General features: G+C 42.1%; 1 protein-coding gene across 3 annotated transcripts in view; it reads right to left on the bottom strand.

The window, feature by feature from the left end:
• Bckdhb (branched chain keto acid dehydrogenase E1 subunit beta) overlaps positions 1-10,316 on the bottom strand; it is a 190,916-nt gene extending 180,600 nt beyond the window's left edge. For all 3 annotated transcript variants that reach the window (XM_085827787.1, XM_085827786.1, XM_085827788.1), the window contains exon 1: positions 10,093-10,316. In XM_085827787.1, the coding sequence (XP_085683913.1) occupies positions 10,093-10,282 (190 nt within the window). In that variant the 5' untranslated portion in view covers positions 10,283-10,316. The remainder of the gene's footprint in view (positions 1-10,092) is intronic.
• Between the last annotated feature and the right edge of the window lie 7,534 nt (positions 10,317-17,850).

Below are 17,850 nucleotides of genomic sequence, written 5' to 3'. Positions count from 1 at the left end.
AGTAAGAAATTTTAGTTATGATACAACAGAGGCTAGAGAGAAAAAGGTCAGGGGAAGTGGAAAACAGCAAGTGCTTATTGTGTACCTAATGAAATTGAGGATCAAGACAGACAACCTGGGCTGGAGGGATGGCTCAGTGGTTAAGAGCACTGACTGATCTTCCAGAGGTCCTGAGTTCAATTCCCAGCAACCACATGGTGGCTCACAACCATCTGTAATGGGATCTGATACTCTCTTCTGAAGGCAGCTACAGTGTACTCCTATACATAAAATAAATAATTCTTAAAAAAAAAAAAAAAAAAAAAGACAGATATCCCACTGAACCTACACTGCCATCTCCTAATGAAATTTAGGAAAGGCGAGCACCCTCACTAGCTTTCCCAGTTACCCAGGAACAAATGCTGAAAATTCACAAGATTAACAACTAGTCTGGAAAGATTTAGCAATGGCTGTACTAGAAGCTAGTTCTCAATTACAATGGCTGACATGGTGGCACAAAGAAGCTGCAATTATGGAAAGTCATAATTGCTCTAAAGGTGTTAATATCATGAAAGATCAATTGTTAGGTGAATATCAATATGCTGATTTACAAAGGCGATGCAATCTGATGATTCTGCTATTATACAGTGTACTTTTAGTAGCTTTAATTGGCTGGGATAAGATGGAGGAACAGGAGAAAAGTCTATGTCGTTCACAAAGACTAGGCAAAGCCCTGGAGAGACTTTTACTGATTTCTTACATAGATTAATGTCTGCTATAAAACAGGGCAATATCAGATCCAGATGCAAGATGGGTATGAACTGAAACTTTAACTTTTGAAATGCAAATGCAGACTGTAAAAAAGTTCTTAGACCTTTAAAAGCTTGACAAGTACCCATGGATGAATGCATTTGAACTCTTCCTGATATTGACCCTATTGTCGATGTATTTGAAAAAGCAATGGCCAATAATCCTAAATTTCAAAATGTATTATTTTCTGATTATAGGTGGGATAAGGTCATTTGAAAATGAACTGTGAACAAGGCACTCCTAGAGATTGCTCTAGAAGTCCTCAGTCTTTCAGGATTTGTAGAAAGTGTGGTAAGGGTCTAATTGGATCTAATTGGTCTAATTAATGCAAATCAGTAAAATATTTGTGAGACAATTCCTCAACAATGGGAAACTCCCTAGAAGATAATCCTTTAAATATAGGAAACTCCCAGGGAGGTTTACTCATAACCCAGGCAACACACAACATGAGCTAAATAATTCCTGTCAGCAATTCACAGAGCAACTAGAGAAAACTAAACTAGGTACTGAATATCTAATACATGCTACAGAAGGCAACACTGTTCTGGCAATAACCACAAGTCACTCACAAGGGCAGAGCAGCTTCACTTGATAGGACAAGAAATTCTGGAAGTACTTGAAAATTAATAGTCCTACTTTTTAAAATAAATGGTTAACTGACAAGAATAAGTCAGTTAGAGCAATGGACTTTGAATGGGAAAAAAAAAATTACAGGCACTTGAGCTGCAGGCACAAGAGCTGCTGGACGCTCCACATATGAAACAGCCTATAAGTCCTTGGAATCTTCTGTATTTGTCATTTAAAAGAAATCTGGAAATTAGAATATGTAGACTGATCTAAGGGCTGGAAATAAAGTGGCCAAACTTATGAGTCCATTCCAGAGTGGAATCCCTTTACCTTCTCTATTACCAAAACCATGACCTGTAATAATCCATTTTAAAGACTGCTTCATTCCCTTACAAGATCAAGATAGAGAAAAATTTGTTTTTATACTACCAACTTAAAACAACTCTCCCAGGCAGTGGTGGTGCACGCCTGTAATCCCAGCACTCGGGAGGCAGAGGCAGGTGGATTTCTGAGTCCAAGGCCAGCCTGGTCTACAGAGTGAGTGCCAGGACAGCCAGGGCTATACAGAGAAACCCTGTCTCAAAAAAAGAAAAAAAAAAATTCTCAACCTGTAAAAACAAACCAATGGAAAGTTCTTCTTTGAGGAATGTTGAATAATCCAACTCTATGTCAACATTGTACACTAGAAATAATTCATAAACAATTTCCTCAATCCATGATTTACCATTATATAAATGATATCCTATTGGCCAATTCTGATGCAAATAAGTTCTCTCTGGAATGTTTAATGAAGCAAAAAATATTTTTATCTATTTGGATTTTACAGATTGCTCCTGAAAAAAAATACAGAGAGGAGATTCAATCAACTATCTAGGATTTAAATTAAGTCAACGAAAGATTCAACCACAAAAGATACAGATGCTACAAACTAATTAATGACTTGCAAAATCTACTGGGAGATATTAACTGGTTACAGCCTACTATTGGGCTAACTACTCAAGAGTTGAGTAATTTGTCTCAAACTTTACAAGTCTGATTCAAACTTTAACAGTCCTAGACAATTAACACCAGAAGCAGAGTTGACTCAGGCAGAGTAAAAATTACAGGACACACATGTGGACTGCCTAGACCCCAACATTGACTGGATTATTGAGAATACTTGCCTTCTGCTCATTATGCACTCATTATGCAGAGAGGAGACAATATTTTAGAATAGATCTTCTTAGCACATAAACAGAGTAAAAAACTAAAAACATGTTGAAAAGGTTTCTGTTCTAATTGTAAAAGTTAGAATAAGGTTTTGCCAAGTATCTGGAACAGACCCACGATAAATAATAGTACATTATACTAATGCTGAAATTACCTCATTATGGGTAGTTAATGAAGATTGGCAAAGAGTTTGTAGCAATTATTTGGAAGAAATTAACAACAAATATCCAAAAAGCAAGCAACTCCAGTTCATATAAAGAACTAATTGTATTCTTCCCCTTATATAAAAGAGACACCAATTTCTGAAACTCCTACATTTTATACTGATGGAAATAAAACAAAAATAACAGGCTGTGAGTCAGGAATAAGTAAAGTAATTCAAAGCCCATATACTCTGGTTTAAAAATCAGAGCTATACACAATTCTCAGGGCATTATTAGATTTTTCTGAACCTATCAATATAATTACTGCCTCACAATATGCATAGAGAGTTGTGTTACATACAGAAACTGCTGAACTAATAATTCAGAATTAACATCATTATTCATACAACTGCAATAGACAATTTGAAACAGAAATTATCTATTAGCTTTCTCCCATATTCAAGCTCATATGGATTGCCTGGTCCATTGGCACAAAGAAATAAAGAGATTGACCAATTGTTAATAAAAAAAAAAATTGTGCTAGAAGCCTCAGAATCTCATAGAAAAACATCATGTTAACAACAATGGTTTAAAGAGAAATGTTTGTATTACTTTGTAAGAAGCCAAAGAAATTCTTTATTAAAAAAAAAAAAAAAAAGAAAGAAAGAAAGAAAAATTCCTACCTGTTCTTTGCACAATCAAGTTCCACTACCTGCTGGAAGTAACCCTAAGTATACCCAAAGAAATTACATTTGGTAGATAGATGTGTTTCACTTTGTAGAATTTGGGAAACTAAAATTTGTACATTACACCACTGATACATATTCAGGATTTCAATGGGCTTCTGCTTTGAGCTGTGAAAAGGCTGATTGTGTGATTGTTCATGGATTTCATGCAGATACCCTTACAAACTAAGACTGAAAAGCCCTCACATATACCTCCATTAATATGAAATGATTTTTTTACATATTATAGCATAAAACATATTACAGGTACAGCATACAATCCAATAGGTCAAGCAGTTATAGAAAGATCTAATCATACCATAAAGGAGATACTTAATAAACAGAAAGGGGGAGTAAGAACTCCCAGAAATAAACTGAATAATGCTTTATTAACTTTAAATTTTTTTGAATGCTACTGAGGCAGTAACTACATCTGCTGATTATAGAACTGCTGAATCAGAACAACCTGTATACTTTAAAGATGTTCTGACATCAGAACAGCATTCAGGAAATGTGCTGTATTGGGAAAGAAGTCTTGTCTATATTTCCACATGTGATGAGAGACTATGGATTCCATCAAAATTGACAAAGGTTCCACCTGAGTAAAAGAAACTTCTACATGAAAGACAGGACTCAAGGAAGGAAGAGATGCAGAAAGACAGCAATGCAAATGATACAGAAAGCTAACAATCCCCTCCCCCTCATTATGGGGACAGCTCAACAAACTGGCTGAAAAGGGGCAGATGTTCATTAGACTGGCAGACTGGAAAGCCTTGATGCCAAAATAAACATTTGCTGAAGGACAGATGATCAGAACTGCAGTTATGATGGATCGTCGCATTAACTGGTCTTCATAAGAATATTCAGACTGTTAAGTTTATGGGACTGATAATTGTTTGCTGTAACAGAAAGGGGGAGATGTAGAGGAATTTTGATCCAGCAACATGGCTGCTTTGGCAAAAGATCATATCCAAAGACTTTAGGTCTATGTGGTCCTGCTAGAATGCAGACATGCTCTGGATTATAATATGATACAACTGGAATACACTCATGCCCTTAGTACACACCTTTAGTCCCTGTGATGGTTTGCATATGCTTGTCCCAGGGAGTGGCACTATTTGGAGGTGCAGCCTTGTTGGAGCAGGTGTGTCTCTGTGGGCTTGGGCGTGGGCTTTAATAACCTCATCCTAGCTGCCTATTATGTCTTATTTATTATGCCTTAATGTCTTTATGTCTCAGTATCTTCATTCTTAAAGTGTGAATGATAACATGACCTCCTCAAAGCCCTGTCTCATAGGGTCATGTTTTGGGGTTATACCAAATCCAAAGGGTCAAAGTCTTCCATATCCCTACTAGAGTAGTTCATTAAGCCTCACTTAAAGAGCTGCACTGCTTTCAAAATCCAAATCACATTCTGTCAAACTAAAGCATGGTCAGGTTTACCACAGCAGTACCCCAGGCCCTGGTACCAACTTCAGGTCTTAGTATTTTACTGCTGTGTGAACAGATACCATAATCAAGGCAAGTCTTAAAAGGACAGCATTTAATTGGGGCTGGCTTACAGGTTCAGAGGTTCAGTCCATTATCAAGGTGGGAACATGGCAGCATCCAGGCAGGCATGGTGCAGGAGGAGCTGAGTGTTCTCCTGAAGAGTGCTAGCAGAATACTAGCTTCCAAGCAGCTAGGATTAAAGCTCACACCCACAGTGACACACCTACTCCAGTGACACACCTACTCCAACAAGGCCACACCTCCTAACAATGCCTCTCCCTGGGCCAAGCATATACAAACCATCACAGCCCCTAAGAACGAAGGCACGGTTAGTTTGTAAAAGGAAACAGCCATGTTTGAAAGGAACATCTAATTGAGAGGTAGACAAGGTGACGAATCAGAGAAAGATTTTATAAAATGAGTGGGAGTTATGATATGCCCAATTCTCGCAGGAACAGCACAGGAATGAGACGACTTAAGAGCAACACAGGGAGAGACAACAGGTAGACACAGGTGGTAGAGGTGGTGTGTGTGCCCATGTGAGTTTTACTAGGACAGTTTTACAGAGACAGACTGCAAAGAAAACTAACTAGACACAGGTCAAGACAGAATGAGCCAGAGAATGTAAAGGAGCCAGAAGACTAGAATATACTGCCAAAGTTAGTATGTGGCCAACGCACTTTAGTGAGAAACAGAGAGATGCAGAACTGAATTAGTAATCTTGGAAGATTTGATTGTAAGAAGGCTAGAAGCTTCCAGGCCTAGACCTAGGGATAGTTAGAACAGAGAAAGATATGCTCTGGGTTCAGCCCCGGCTGTGTATTCACACAGCTTGGGTAAAGCTCTCATCTCATCCCATCATCTGAGGAGATAAAAGCAACATTTACTGATAATTTAATGTCTTTGTGTCTCAATATCTTCATTCTTAAAGTGTGGATGATAACATGACCTCTTCAAAGCCCTTTCTCATAGGGTCATGTTTTGGAGTTATGCCAAATCCAAAGGGTCAAAGAATTATCTGGCCTCCAGGGTTCCCAACTTTGCCATCAAGTTGTCTCAATAGCAGACTAACATTCAGACAGCCTGCCTCACAGTACTACATCCACCAATAAATACTTCAAATCACGGTAAAATTTAAATCTCCATCAGGTGCCCTCCCATTTTCCAAAATGGAGATCTACCCCAGAATTCCCTACTTGTATCAGTGGTCCTGGCTCCTTCCCCTTACTAGTACCAACTGTCAACCTGACAAGATCTAGAATCACTTAGGAAACAAGCCTCAAAACACACCTGTGAAGGGTCACCAAGAGGAGGTTAGTGGAGGAGGGAAGACCGTCTCTTAGTGCCAACAATATGAATGTATTTGCTGGGTTTGGACTGCATGAAAAGGAAAAAAGGTTGAGCATCAGTCTACATCCCATCCTGCTTCCTGACTGCAGATGTACTGTGACCAGCTTCCTCAAGCTGCTGCCACCACCACACCTTGCCCTACACAATGGGCTGTAAGCCAAAATACATCCTCCCTTACATTGACTTTTGTCTGGGTAAAATGAAAAATACCACAACATCCTTTAGTCTCTCTTGCTACAAACAATTACATCATCGTCAGCTCCCTTCCCCAGCACCCACAGGTAAAACAGGGTCAACATCTCCCGTATTACTACTACCCACTGGTACTCACCCGGGCAATGATAATACTCAAAGCTCTTCTCTCAGCTCCTTGCTATACATCTAGCGATACCGTCCACTGACAAAAACATTGCAAATCACCTGCTTCCTAGAAATACACGATGGTCTCCCAGAGCCCAACAGAATTTGAACCAAAGTCAGTGCATTCATCACACTGTGAGGTGCACCGTAGGTATGTGCTACTTTCTCTCCCCAAGTTTTGTCCTGAATTTTAAAGCCTCCATCTTTCATATGTCTTCCTTTTTCACTCCAAATAAACTCACTTCCCAGTGCACAAAGAAACATCACGCTTATTCATGCTATTCCTATCCCATAAAAAAAGGGGAGCCCCATCAACAAAAGGCCTTCGTCTACCCCTGATCATCATGGGACCTGCCTATCCCACTACTAGAAACATCTCAATCGCAGAGGTTTTCTGTCAATACAACATAGAAAGAGCCTACGAAGGGTCTTTTCCTGCCTGAAAAACAATGCTCCCAGGGTCTTTGCAAAGATAAGTCCTTGTCCCAGGCCACTGTGCACCTTAAAAAAGTTGGCCCCAGTCACCAACTGAAGCAGGACCTTTTCTGTGTGAAATCAAACAGTATGGATGGACGGAAAGCATTTGCAGCACCCATGAAGCACAGAGAGTCCGAACTTTCAGTAACGGCCGTAAGAGGCAAAGTTTTAACACCTAAACCCATTTGTAAGACTTTAAGAGTCAAGCCGGGCGTGGTGGCGCACGCCTTTAAGCCCAGCACTTGGGAGGCAGAGGCAGGCGGATTTCTGAGTTCGAGGCCAGCCTGGTCTACAAAGTGAGTGCCAGGACAGCCAGGGCTATACAGAGAAACCCTGTCTCGAAAAACCAAAAAAAAAGAAAAACCAAAAAAAAAAAAAAAAAAAAAAAAAGACTTTAAGAGTCGGACAGACACAATGGGACTGGAAAGCTGACTCTGCCCTTCACCACACTTGGGAAGACCACAAGTCTCTCTGTGCCTCCACTGCCACATCTGTACAGTGAACACAACACCATCTAACTCACATGATGGTTGTCAAGCTAAGAGACTTCATGCCTACACCAGCTGAATAAAAAGCAATTGCTCAACAACATAGAACAGTGTTGACATGGACAGGAGAAAGAAAGAAAGAAAGAAAGAGAGAGAGAGAGAGAGAGAGGAAGGAAGGAAGGAAGGAAGGAAGGAAGGAAGGAAGGAAGGAAGGAAGGAAGGAAGGAAGGGCAAATTCAAGTCACAAAAGAACATGAACCAGTGAGCTAATACATGGGAGAGCGTTCCTCAGCAAGAGTGAAAGAGCTGCAAACACAAGTGCAGAGGTTAGCACAACAAAATCCCAAGGCTGTGTGCCTGGGCTTTTCAGCATCATTAGCCCCTAGCACACTCTTACACGTTCCTCTTACACATTCTTTTTTTTTTTTTTTTTTTTTTTTTGGTTTTTCGAGACAGGGTTTCTCTGTATAGCCCTGGCTGTCCTGGAACTCACTCTGTAGACCAGGCTGGTCTCGAACTCAGAAATCCGCCTGCCTCTGCCTCCCGAGTGCTGGGCTTAAAGGCGTGCGCCACCACGCCCGGCTCTCTTACACATTCTTACACACTCTCACACTTACTGCACTGAACACTCTTATACACACTGGGGGTAAACTGGGGATTCAAAGTGGGCATTTAAAAACTCCATTAAACCATTCATATCTTTGAGTGAGAACTCTAATCTCTAGGGCGCTATCATTGGGGGCAGGAGAGCCACATGCATGAAATGTGTGTGATTTTTCTAATACTGTGAAACTATGACAAATGCATGGTATTGTCTATTGAAAGTTTCCCTTTACTGCGTTATTACTTCAAAGATGGCAGACACTGTGTCATTCATTCATATATATATATATATATATATATATATATATATATGAATTTTATTCAGCCCTCAGCTCTCCTCTCCTTTTGAAATCGCTATTATCATTAATCCCTTAATTACAGAGATGTGAGGCTTGCCGAGGTGAGGACTTCAAAGTCTCAGGGGATGGGAACAAGACCAAACTCAGGACCCTGACTCTCACTACTGAATTCTACAGATCATCAAAACTCTACAGCATTACAGTAAGTTATTTTTCTAGCTGATGCAAATTGGACTTGTATTAAAACTACAATTGTGGAAAAGACAGAGATCTGGAAGAGCGCACCTCAAAAGGTTTAGCAGTATTCACCATGAGAGGTGCAATCATGTTTTCACTTTTTTCTAAACTCTGCCTTTTATCTGTAAGATGTTTGTACTGTTTCTATAGTAACAACCTAGAGCAATGACATCACTCGGATTTTAGTAATTTCACAATTGTGGAAAGGAGAATTCAGAAGACCTATGCTCTATTTCTCCATTACCAGGCCAAAGTTTCTTTGCTGTGAAAACTGTACTGAAGGCTGAGAGGGAAAAACGAACTGCTGTTCACCTTTCTAATCCTACTATTTCACAAAACTGGGAAACCCCGTCATTGAAATTATTTCTAAAGGCTTCTTACTGCCTTCCATGGAGTGGCAAGTCTGGAATCCTGCTTACTAGATTCTAACCCTTGGAGCTATGTGTCATGAACTTATGTCCTCTGTACTGTTGAATAATCTGCTTCAAGGCATCCGTTATCTAACTGCAAAGCAAACATGAAAACATGACCTACCTCACATGAAATTAAATCTTGTCCTATGAACTAAATGAGATGAGGAATATAAATTTCACCAATAGCAAGCTTTGGGTTAAATATTCCATTATTGTTCACAAGTAAAGACGGGCTTCCAGCCCCGGCACGGGAGAAGTTATTAGACAAGAAAACAGGGTAGGTTTTCCTTACTTTCTCCTGGTGCTCTGCAGTTAGACCTAGGATGGAGGGCGACTGCATAAAACTTGCAGGAGAAACAGTCAGAGTGAGGCAAAGGTGGCAGGACAGGAGCCTGCCCCATGCCCTTCCGTTCGCTCTTTCCCACCATCGCTATGGAATACTGCTTGGCCAGGTGACAGCGGGGCCCAGCAGGAGCTCTGTATAAGGCTGAAATAGAAGTCTGGATTCTTTCCCATCTTTAGGCAGAACCTGTTCCGTGACCTTGAGAAAATCAAATTCCAGTATTTACTCCCTAGGTTTACACTTTCAAATGAAAATTAAAAGGCAAGTGTTTTACAGACAGTTGCCTCAAGTTAGTGACTCAGTCTAGGACAAGCTAACACCTAAGACCTGATATGGGGAAAGCATGGATAGAACTCAGGGAAAGGGGAGGGGGATCGGGGGAGCGCTCTTTGGACAACTCCTCTACACCCTCAGGCCCTAGCAGAAGGCAGAGTGCCCTCTCACCTATCTTCCAGGGACTGCATCTGAAGGGAAGAGTCACCAAGGACGAGTAACAGGAACGCAAACTGACTCGAACCAAGGAGGCTCTAGAGTAGAGTCTAGAGTCTAGGGCAAGGCAAGGATAGAGCCGGGATGCAGCAAGATCCCCAAATCTCACCATACTGCAGGGACTCTGGGTCCGGCTGGAAAGTGAAGTGGGCCACCCGCCGCTTCTGGGCCGCGTCCTCGCCCCCGGGTTGCAGGAAGCCTTGCACCAGCGCAGCGCAGCGCAGTCCGCACCGCCGCCGCTCCGCTCCCGCAGCCCCGAGCCGCAGCAGCCCACCCGCGCGCGCAGCCACCGCCGCCATCCCCAGTTCTCAGGCACCGCAGCCCACGCTGCCGGCAGGGAGGGCGGAGCTGGGACGCAGGCTTCCTCATTGGGTGGCCTCGAGGGGCGGGTCTGTGAAAGAGACCAATCGGGGACAGAAGTTCGGGGGCGGGGATGCAGACGCTGTGACCTGGCGGCCCGCCCAGACGGAAGCCATACCAAGGCCCCTGCAGCCTGAGATGTGGTCCCTGTATGTGAACCCTCCCCAAAATCAGCTGTAGGACTTGCGGTGTCACAGCGCGACTGGCTGTGTTCTTACCCAGTGTCATTTTTGCGGTGCCATTTTCAGTAGCGTTTTCGTTTTAGACTGTGTTTTTCATAGTCTGTGAGTGCAGTATGGTCATTGCAAGGATAGGCATTGGTTTCAAGTTTACGAAAAACCCTAGAATTCTGGAAAGGCCTTCACTCTTATTTTGAAATAATAAATATATTTATATTTTTTAATTTGATTTTGTTTATCCTGATTTAGATCATATCGAAAAAATAGTAAGTAGAGATTTCGGCCTTCAAATCCACTAGGAATTTAAAGTCGAGGTGCAGCAAAAATCACCTGATGGTCTTACTCTGTGTAACTTAGAAATATACAAGTTGAATGACTTATTTAAAGTCAAAATAATCAACTTTATAAATTTTACCTTAAAATATTTAAGTGTTTAATATATATATCATATATATCGCATATATATCATATATATGAGTGTGTGTGTGTGTGTATCTTCCTTAGCCATGAGTTGGAAGATAGCCATCAAAATAGAATACAACAGAGACAAGAAAGTGTGTCCAGCTGTAGAGGAAGGATTCCAGAGTAGAGGAAGTATTATGACAGACAGAGAGAACAGAGAGGAAGGAGCCAGGAAGAAACATTCCTCCTGTAGTATTTGTGACCTCTTAACAGATGTTAGGTTTAGCTAAGAAGCACAGGAAAAGAGTAGAAATGGAATTCTTCGTATTCAAAAATGCACACAAAGGAGGCAGCTTAGACAATGGCATTCAAATGTGGTAAGAGACTTAGAACAGCATGAAGAGAAACAAGCTCTTGAAGATCAAAATGCTTCCAGAGGTAAGGCTGACCTACACCCAGAGGATCAGAGGTCACCAAAGCAGAGCACAGAGAACCATAGTCTTCCACAACAGGTGAGGTGGTGCAAAGGCTCATTGGTGTGAAAGAATGAAGTGCCTTCCAGGGCACTTCTTGTTCCTATGCTGAGAGCCTCTGCCTGCCCCCATCCCCGGTTGCATTGAACTTCGTTTGGGAAACTGAAGATTCTTTTCAGGGAGTCAGGCTATCTTTAAATGCCTCTGGGAAGTGTAAAAATTGGAAGTTTTCGGTAATTTGATAATCCAAAAAAAAAAAAAAGATGAAACTGACTACATTTGGAATTTCTGATGGCTGGGTTCCTCATGACACCTTAATATGCTGCAAATGTGCTCTCCTCTTTGAGCCATTTCCACTTGGGTTTCTGACTAATCCCTGGGGACACGGAGAGCCTGTGAAGATGGAGCCAGTGGACATCACAGTTGCTCTTCTTTCTTCTGAATGATTCTTGGTTCGTTTTCTCTCACAGAACTTCACTTCAGTCTACTTCTGCTGAAACTCGTCCCTCTTTTGATTCAGTGATTATATGTAAAAAGGTAACACTTTCTTTGCAGATGGATCCAGAGGAATATCACTACCCTCAAGCTAGCGCGCCATACAGAACAGTAAAATGTTGCTCCCGGGTGGCTAGGAAGTATGCAAATGTGGCCTTCAGAAGGGAGAAACTTGGAGACATTTGGCAGGTAATAATGGGTTTGTAACAGAATTTATTGTTTTATGCATATGCATTCTTTAACTCAATGCTTTAAAAAGACAAGTTAGTCAATGAAAACTGAGTTGAAAGGAGTAGGGTATGGCTGAGAGGGTAAAGGAGCTTGCTGCTAATCCTGATAATGTGGGTTTAATACCTAAAGATGACATGTTAGACAAGAAATGACTCCTGAAAGTTGCCCTATGACCACCACAAGATGCCATGATATGTACACAAACACACACACACACACACACACACACACAAAGTGTAAGAAAAAGAAAACTTTAATGGGCAGAGAATTGCTTGTCCTGGTTAGACTTTTTTGTAAATTTGACACAAGCAAGCAGGGTTATGTGGGAAGAGAACTTCAACTGAGAAAATGTTTCTGTTAAATTAGATTATACGCTACTCTGTGGATTATTTTCTTGATTAATGATTGCTGTGACTGGGCACAAAACACTGTGGGCTGTGCTACCCTTGGGCAAGTGATCCTGCTCGGTGTAAGAAGGCAGGCTAAGAAAGCCAGGAGGAGCAAGCCAGTAAGTAGCATTCCTCTATGGCTTCTGCTTCAGTTCCTGCCTTGAGTCCTCATCCTGGCTTCCCTGGATGATGGGATACAAGCTATACACTAAAATAAAGCCTTTCTTCCACAAGATGCCTTTGGTGATGGTATTTTGTTACAGCAATGGAAACCAAACTAAGACAGAGATATGGCTCATAAAAAAAGCAAAGTAGCAAAGTCACATTGAAAGACAGTTTGGTACTTTCTTACAAAATTACATTGCTTTTACAACATAATCTATGAGTCACACCTCTTGATATCTTCTCAAGTAACTTAGAAACTCAAGCCAGCATTGTGGCTCTTTATTTTTCTTTTGTAGACAGGAACTCCTGTTGCCCAGCCTGGCCTGGAATTCAGCAGGTAGCCAAAGATAACATTGAACTCAAGTTCTCCCAGCCTTTGCCTACGAAGTACTGGGGTTATAGACATGGGCACTATGTCAGGCTTTGCACAAAATATTATCTCAGCTTTGTTCATGCTTGCCAAGCTCAGAAGCAAACAAACTGAACATCAGTTGGTGAGTATATACGTAAACTGGTTCCTTTGGGCAATAGAATACATCTCAGCAGCAAAAGCAAGTTAAGCACAGACAAAAACATAAGACAAGCTGTGGTGGCTACTTTATTTGTCAACTTAGCTATATCTGGAATTAATGAAAAACCAAAAGTGACTGGGCTTACCTTTGAGAGATTTCTGCTTAAGTGAGTTTGAGGACAACCTGGTCAACAGAGCAAGTTCCCAGGACAACCAAGGACACACAGAAAAACCCTGCCTCAGGGAAAAAAGAAAAAGCAAAACAAACAAACAAGTAAAACCTCACTGAAAATGGAAAGAAATAATCCCATGCCTCCTATCAGATCACTGCTGATTAAGGCTGGTCTTCAATAGCAACAAAAACAACAAAAAGCCCACATACGCCTGGAAGCTGAACAACACTCTACTCAGTGACAACTTGGTCAAGGAAGAAATAAGGAAAGAAATTAAAAACTATTTAGAATTTAATGAAAATGAAGGTACAACATACCCAAACTTATGGGACACAATGAAAGCAGTGCTAAGAGGAAAACTCATAGCTCTGAGTGTCTCCAAAAAGAAACTAGAGAGAGCATACACTAGCAGCTTGACAACACACCTAAAAGCTCTAGAACAAAAGGAAGCAAATACACCCAAGAGGAGGAGACGGCAGGAACCTAAACTCCTGTACTCTGAAAGAGCAGCAAGCACTTGTAACCACTGAGCCATCTCTCCCGCCAGCTGTAACATACATGGGTGTTAGACTTTTAGACACTGTGCACACTATGTAGATGAGGCTGGTCTCAGAGTCCAAAGTGGTAAAATAGCAAGTGAGCACTGCCACACCCAGCTAGAAATAAGCTATTGGTGGGAGCCACATTTGGATAGATCCTAAAGGACTTAAATGGAGTAGAAAAAGTAGGAAGGAAGGAAGGAAGGAAGGAAGGAAGGAAGGAAGGAAGGGAGGGAGGGAGGGAGGGAGGGAGGGAGGGAGGGAGGGAGGGAGGGAGGGAGGGAGGGAGGGAGGAAGATGCCAGTCACAACAGGTTACATTTGTATCATTCCCTTTGTCTTTCTTAAAATGAAACCACAGAAATAAAGAGATCAGTGCTGTCATTCACACCCCCTCCCCATCCCTTAACAGTGTTATCCCTGCAACCACAACTGGCAGATCCAGAGACAGGAAACCAAAACAACCAGGCGATGGAGACCTCAGGCAGCAAGAGAGCACAAGGAGAGTCAGCTTTAATGAGACAGCTCATCTAATTGGGGGGAGAGGAGGAAACAAAGGCTATTAAAACCTTTGGGAGGGTGAGCAGAGGGTGTGTGTGTGTGGGGGGGGTATTGTCATTGGCTGGAGTCAGGGCACTGCAGATGCCTCATTTGCATGAGGAGAAATTCCAGATGCTGCTGGACATGACCTTGTAGGAGAAGAGGAAGTTTATCCTGCCTGCTGCTACAGGACTTCTCTGGTGTATGCAAAGGTGGAGGACACAGGCCTGGGGCAGGGGAGTAGTCCCACTCCCTCCTACCACTCTTTCTCGAGACTAGATGTCCAGGGTTGGACACAAATTGACCCTACTCCTGCTCCATGGATCCCTGACCCCACATAGTGCCACCAGGCTAAGCAAAGAATGGGTGCTGGCAAAAGGGGCATAAGGGATCTTGTGATCAAATATCGAAATCTCTATTGTATAATGGAACACAGTTTCAGGACCCGGTGTATCCTAGGACACCTATCTTCCACTGAGCTGCTCTCCACCCAACGCTGAATGTACTGTTTATGTTCATGTATGTGTGAGTGCAGAGGTGCATGTATGTTGTATGTAGGGGTAGAGGTCAGAGGACAATCTCACATGTTGTTTTTCAGGTGCTGTGGTAGTTTGAATAGAAAAGCTCCCCATAGTCCCATAGATTTGAACGCATGGTCCTTAAGGACTGGCACTACTATGAGGTGTGCTTTTGTTGGGATGGATGTGACCTTGTTAGGGAAACTGTGTCACTGGAGGTGGGCTTAGAGGTTTCAAATGCTCAAGCCAGGGTCAGTCTCTCTCTTCCTGCTGCCTGTAGATCCAGATGTAGAGCTCTCAAGCTCCTTGTCCAGCACCATGTCTGCCTGCACGCCGTCATGGTTCCTGCCATGCTGAAAGCAGACCAAACCTCTGAAAATGTAAGTCAGACCCAATTAAAAGCTTTCTTTTATAGAGTTTTTAAAAAGGCATTCCAGTTGTCATTAAACACTTAAAATATTCAATATCATTAACCATTATGGAAGTTCAAAACATAACCAAAATGGGATGCCATTTAATATCACTTAAGAAATCTAAATTTAAAATGAACCCTAGTGGAGTTTGGTAAGGGAACAGTGTATCAGCCACCCAGAAATGTTAAAATAATTATACAATCCATCAGTTCCACTGAAAGATCCTGAAAGAATGTAAAAGGACACAGAAGCCCTGAAATTGGCAAGATAGATGTCAGTGTTAGCAGAACTAGCTTCACTGATTTAGAAAAATAGAGGTGCACAATGCTCTGGCCACTCCTTGAACCTGTGTGTCTGCCAATGATTTGACCGTTCCTTGACCCACGTGTGTGCCCACTGATGAAGCCCATTGCCAGGTGTTTGTGATATTGGTTGCTGAGAAAGAGTCAGAAAAATCTCCCCAGCAACCACAGCCCGGCCAATCCTGAGTTGCTACACCTGCACCAGACTCTTTCTTTGTACCCCTCCCATACCCATTTCTTGAGAATAGACATTGTTTAGATCTGGAAATCCCCTACTCCCCCCCCTTCTCCTTTCTCCCCTGAGGGCCTATAAAAACTGGGGCCTCTTTCCTCTCAAAGTCAACTCCTCTACCCCTGCGTGGGATATGAGTCGTCCCCAGAGCTCTAGCTTTCCCAGAATAAAGCCTCATGTGGTTTGCAACAAGCTCGGTCTATTGTGAGTTCTTGGGTGTCCGCTATTGTCCTGAGGCCTGAGCGAGGGGCTCCTCTCAGAGTCTTTCACCACCTCTAAATATTATGTGACCAAGAGAAATAAAAAGCACATTCACAATCTGCAAAGATTTTCATAACAAGACTATTTGTAATGGTAAAGAATGGAAGCCATCTGACTGTCCATCAAATCAAGCATGGGTAAATGAAATGTGGTGTAATCAGAAATAGAATATTAATAACATGGCAATAAAAAGAAGTACGGTTACATGGATGAATCCTGAAAGCATGCCAAGAGAAATAAGCCAGAGATAAAAATTGTAAACCATTCCATTTATTATGAAACATTACATAATGCAGACAAATGGTTTACAGGGGTGGGGAGAAGGGAAGGGCTGTAAATGAGCGTGGAATTTCTTTGTGGTGATGGGAGTTGCCTTGGTAACTTTTTTTATTGCTATGAAGAGACACCATAATTATGCAACTTATAGAAGAAAGCATTTATTGGGGGTCTGCTTGTGGTTTTAAAGTATTAGCCCATAACTATCATAGCCAGGAGCTTGGCAGACATAGCGCTAGAACAGTAACTAAAAGTTCACATCTTTATCTGCAAATACAAAGCAGAGAGGGACAGGAGAAGAAAAGAGAGCGTTAACTAAGAAAGGCATAAACTTTTGAAACCTCAAAGCTAACCCCCCCAGTGACACACCTCCTCCAACAGGGCCACACCTCCTAATCCTTCCCAAACAGTTCCACCAACTGAGCACCAAGCATTCAAATATGTGAGCTGATAGGAGACATTCTTATTCACACCACCACAGAAATGTTCTAAGATCAAATAATGGTGATGGTTGTAAAACCTTGAGAATATACAAAAAAAAAAAAGAAAGCAAGGATCTGCGACATCTGTATAGATTAAGCTCAGTTTCTCTCCAATAAAGCTCATACGAAAATATAATACATGAACACAGCAATACTAACAGCCAGGCCTTTGAGAGGTAATCAGGTCATGTCAGAGCCATCATAATAAGATTGATGTCACTGTAGAGAGAAAACACTTACTCAGAGGAATGGATTAGTTACTGGGGGGTGGGGGGGGATGTTATATGAGGAGTCAGTGTCCTTGGTTTTCTTTTGCCTCATCTCTTACCAGGCAAATTCTTTCCTTCGCACTTGTCCTGTGATTCTCCCACTGTGATGGGAGCAACATGAGCCCTTTACAAGAAGCTAAGTAGATGCTAGTACAGGGCTCTTGGACCCACAGAACAAGAAGGGAGGAGTTCCTCTCTTACCTCCAAGTCTTGGAGGTAGCAAAGTGCCATGTTGAGATTTTTGTTATTGTTTAAGACTAAGCTGCCCTGATAATGAGGAACAAATATAAGTCTGGGAGACTGGAAACAACCTTCTACATGTCCAGAGTGGATTAAAGCCATGCAAGGCAGCTGTGGGAAGGTAGGGGGACAGTTGCTGGCATGCCAGAGTGTGAGGGTTAAGGAGACCTGGAACTTGGTTGGAATAATGCAGGCTCTGAGGGCAGAAACACCTTAAGTGGAGGCCAACCTAGGCTATGTGTGAGACACACACACACAAAACAAAACAAACAAACAAAAAGAACATGGAACCTGAGAATCCTGAGCCTGTGGTCAGCAGTAAATCAGTTTCTGGAGCCGCTCACCTTATCTGCTGACTGGCCTGACAATTCGGGGGCTTCTATGGAGATGTTCCACAGCCTGCAAACATGGAGAGTGG

The sequence above is a fragment of the Mus caroli genome, unplaced genomic scaffold (assembly GCF_978045245.1).
Source record: "Mus caroli unplaced genomic scaffold, Mus_caroli_1 scaffold_11, whole genome shotgun sequence".
NCBI classification, from domain to species: domain Eukaryota; kingdom Metazoa; phylum Chordata; class Mammalia; order Rodentia; family Muridae; genus Mus; species Mus caroli.
Note: the sequence above shows the minus strand (reverse complement) of the source record. Positions and strands in the feature narration are given on the sequence as shown.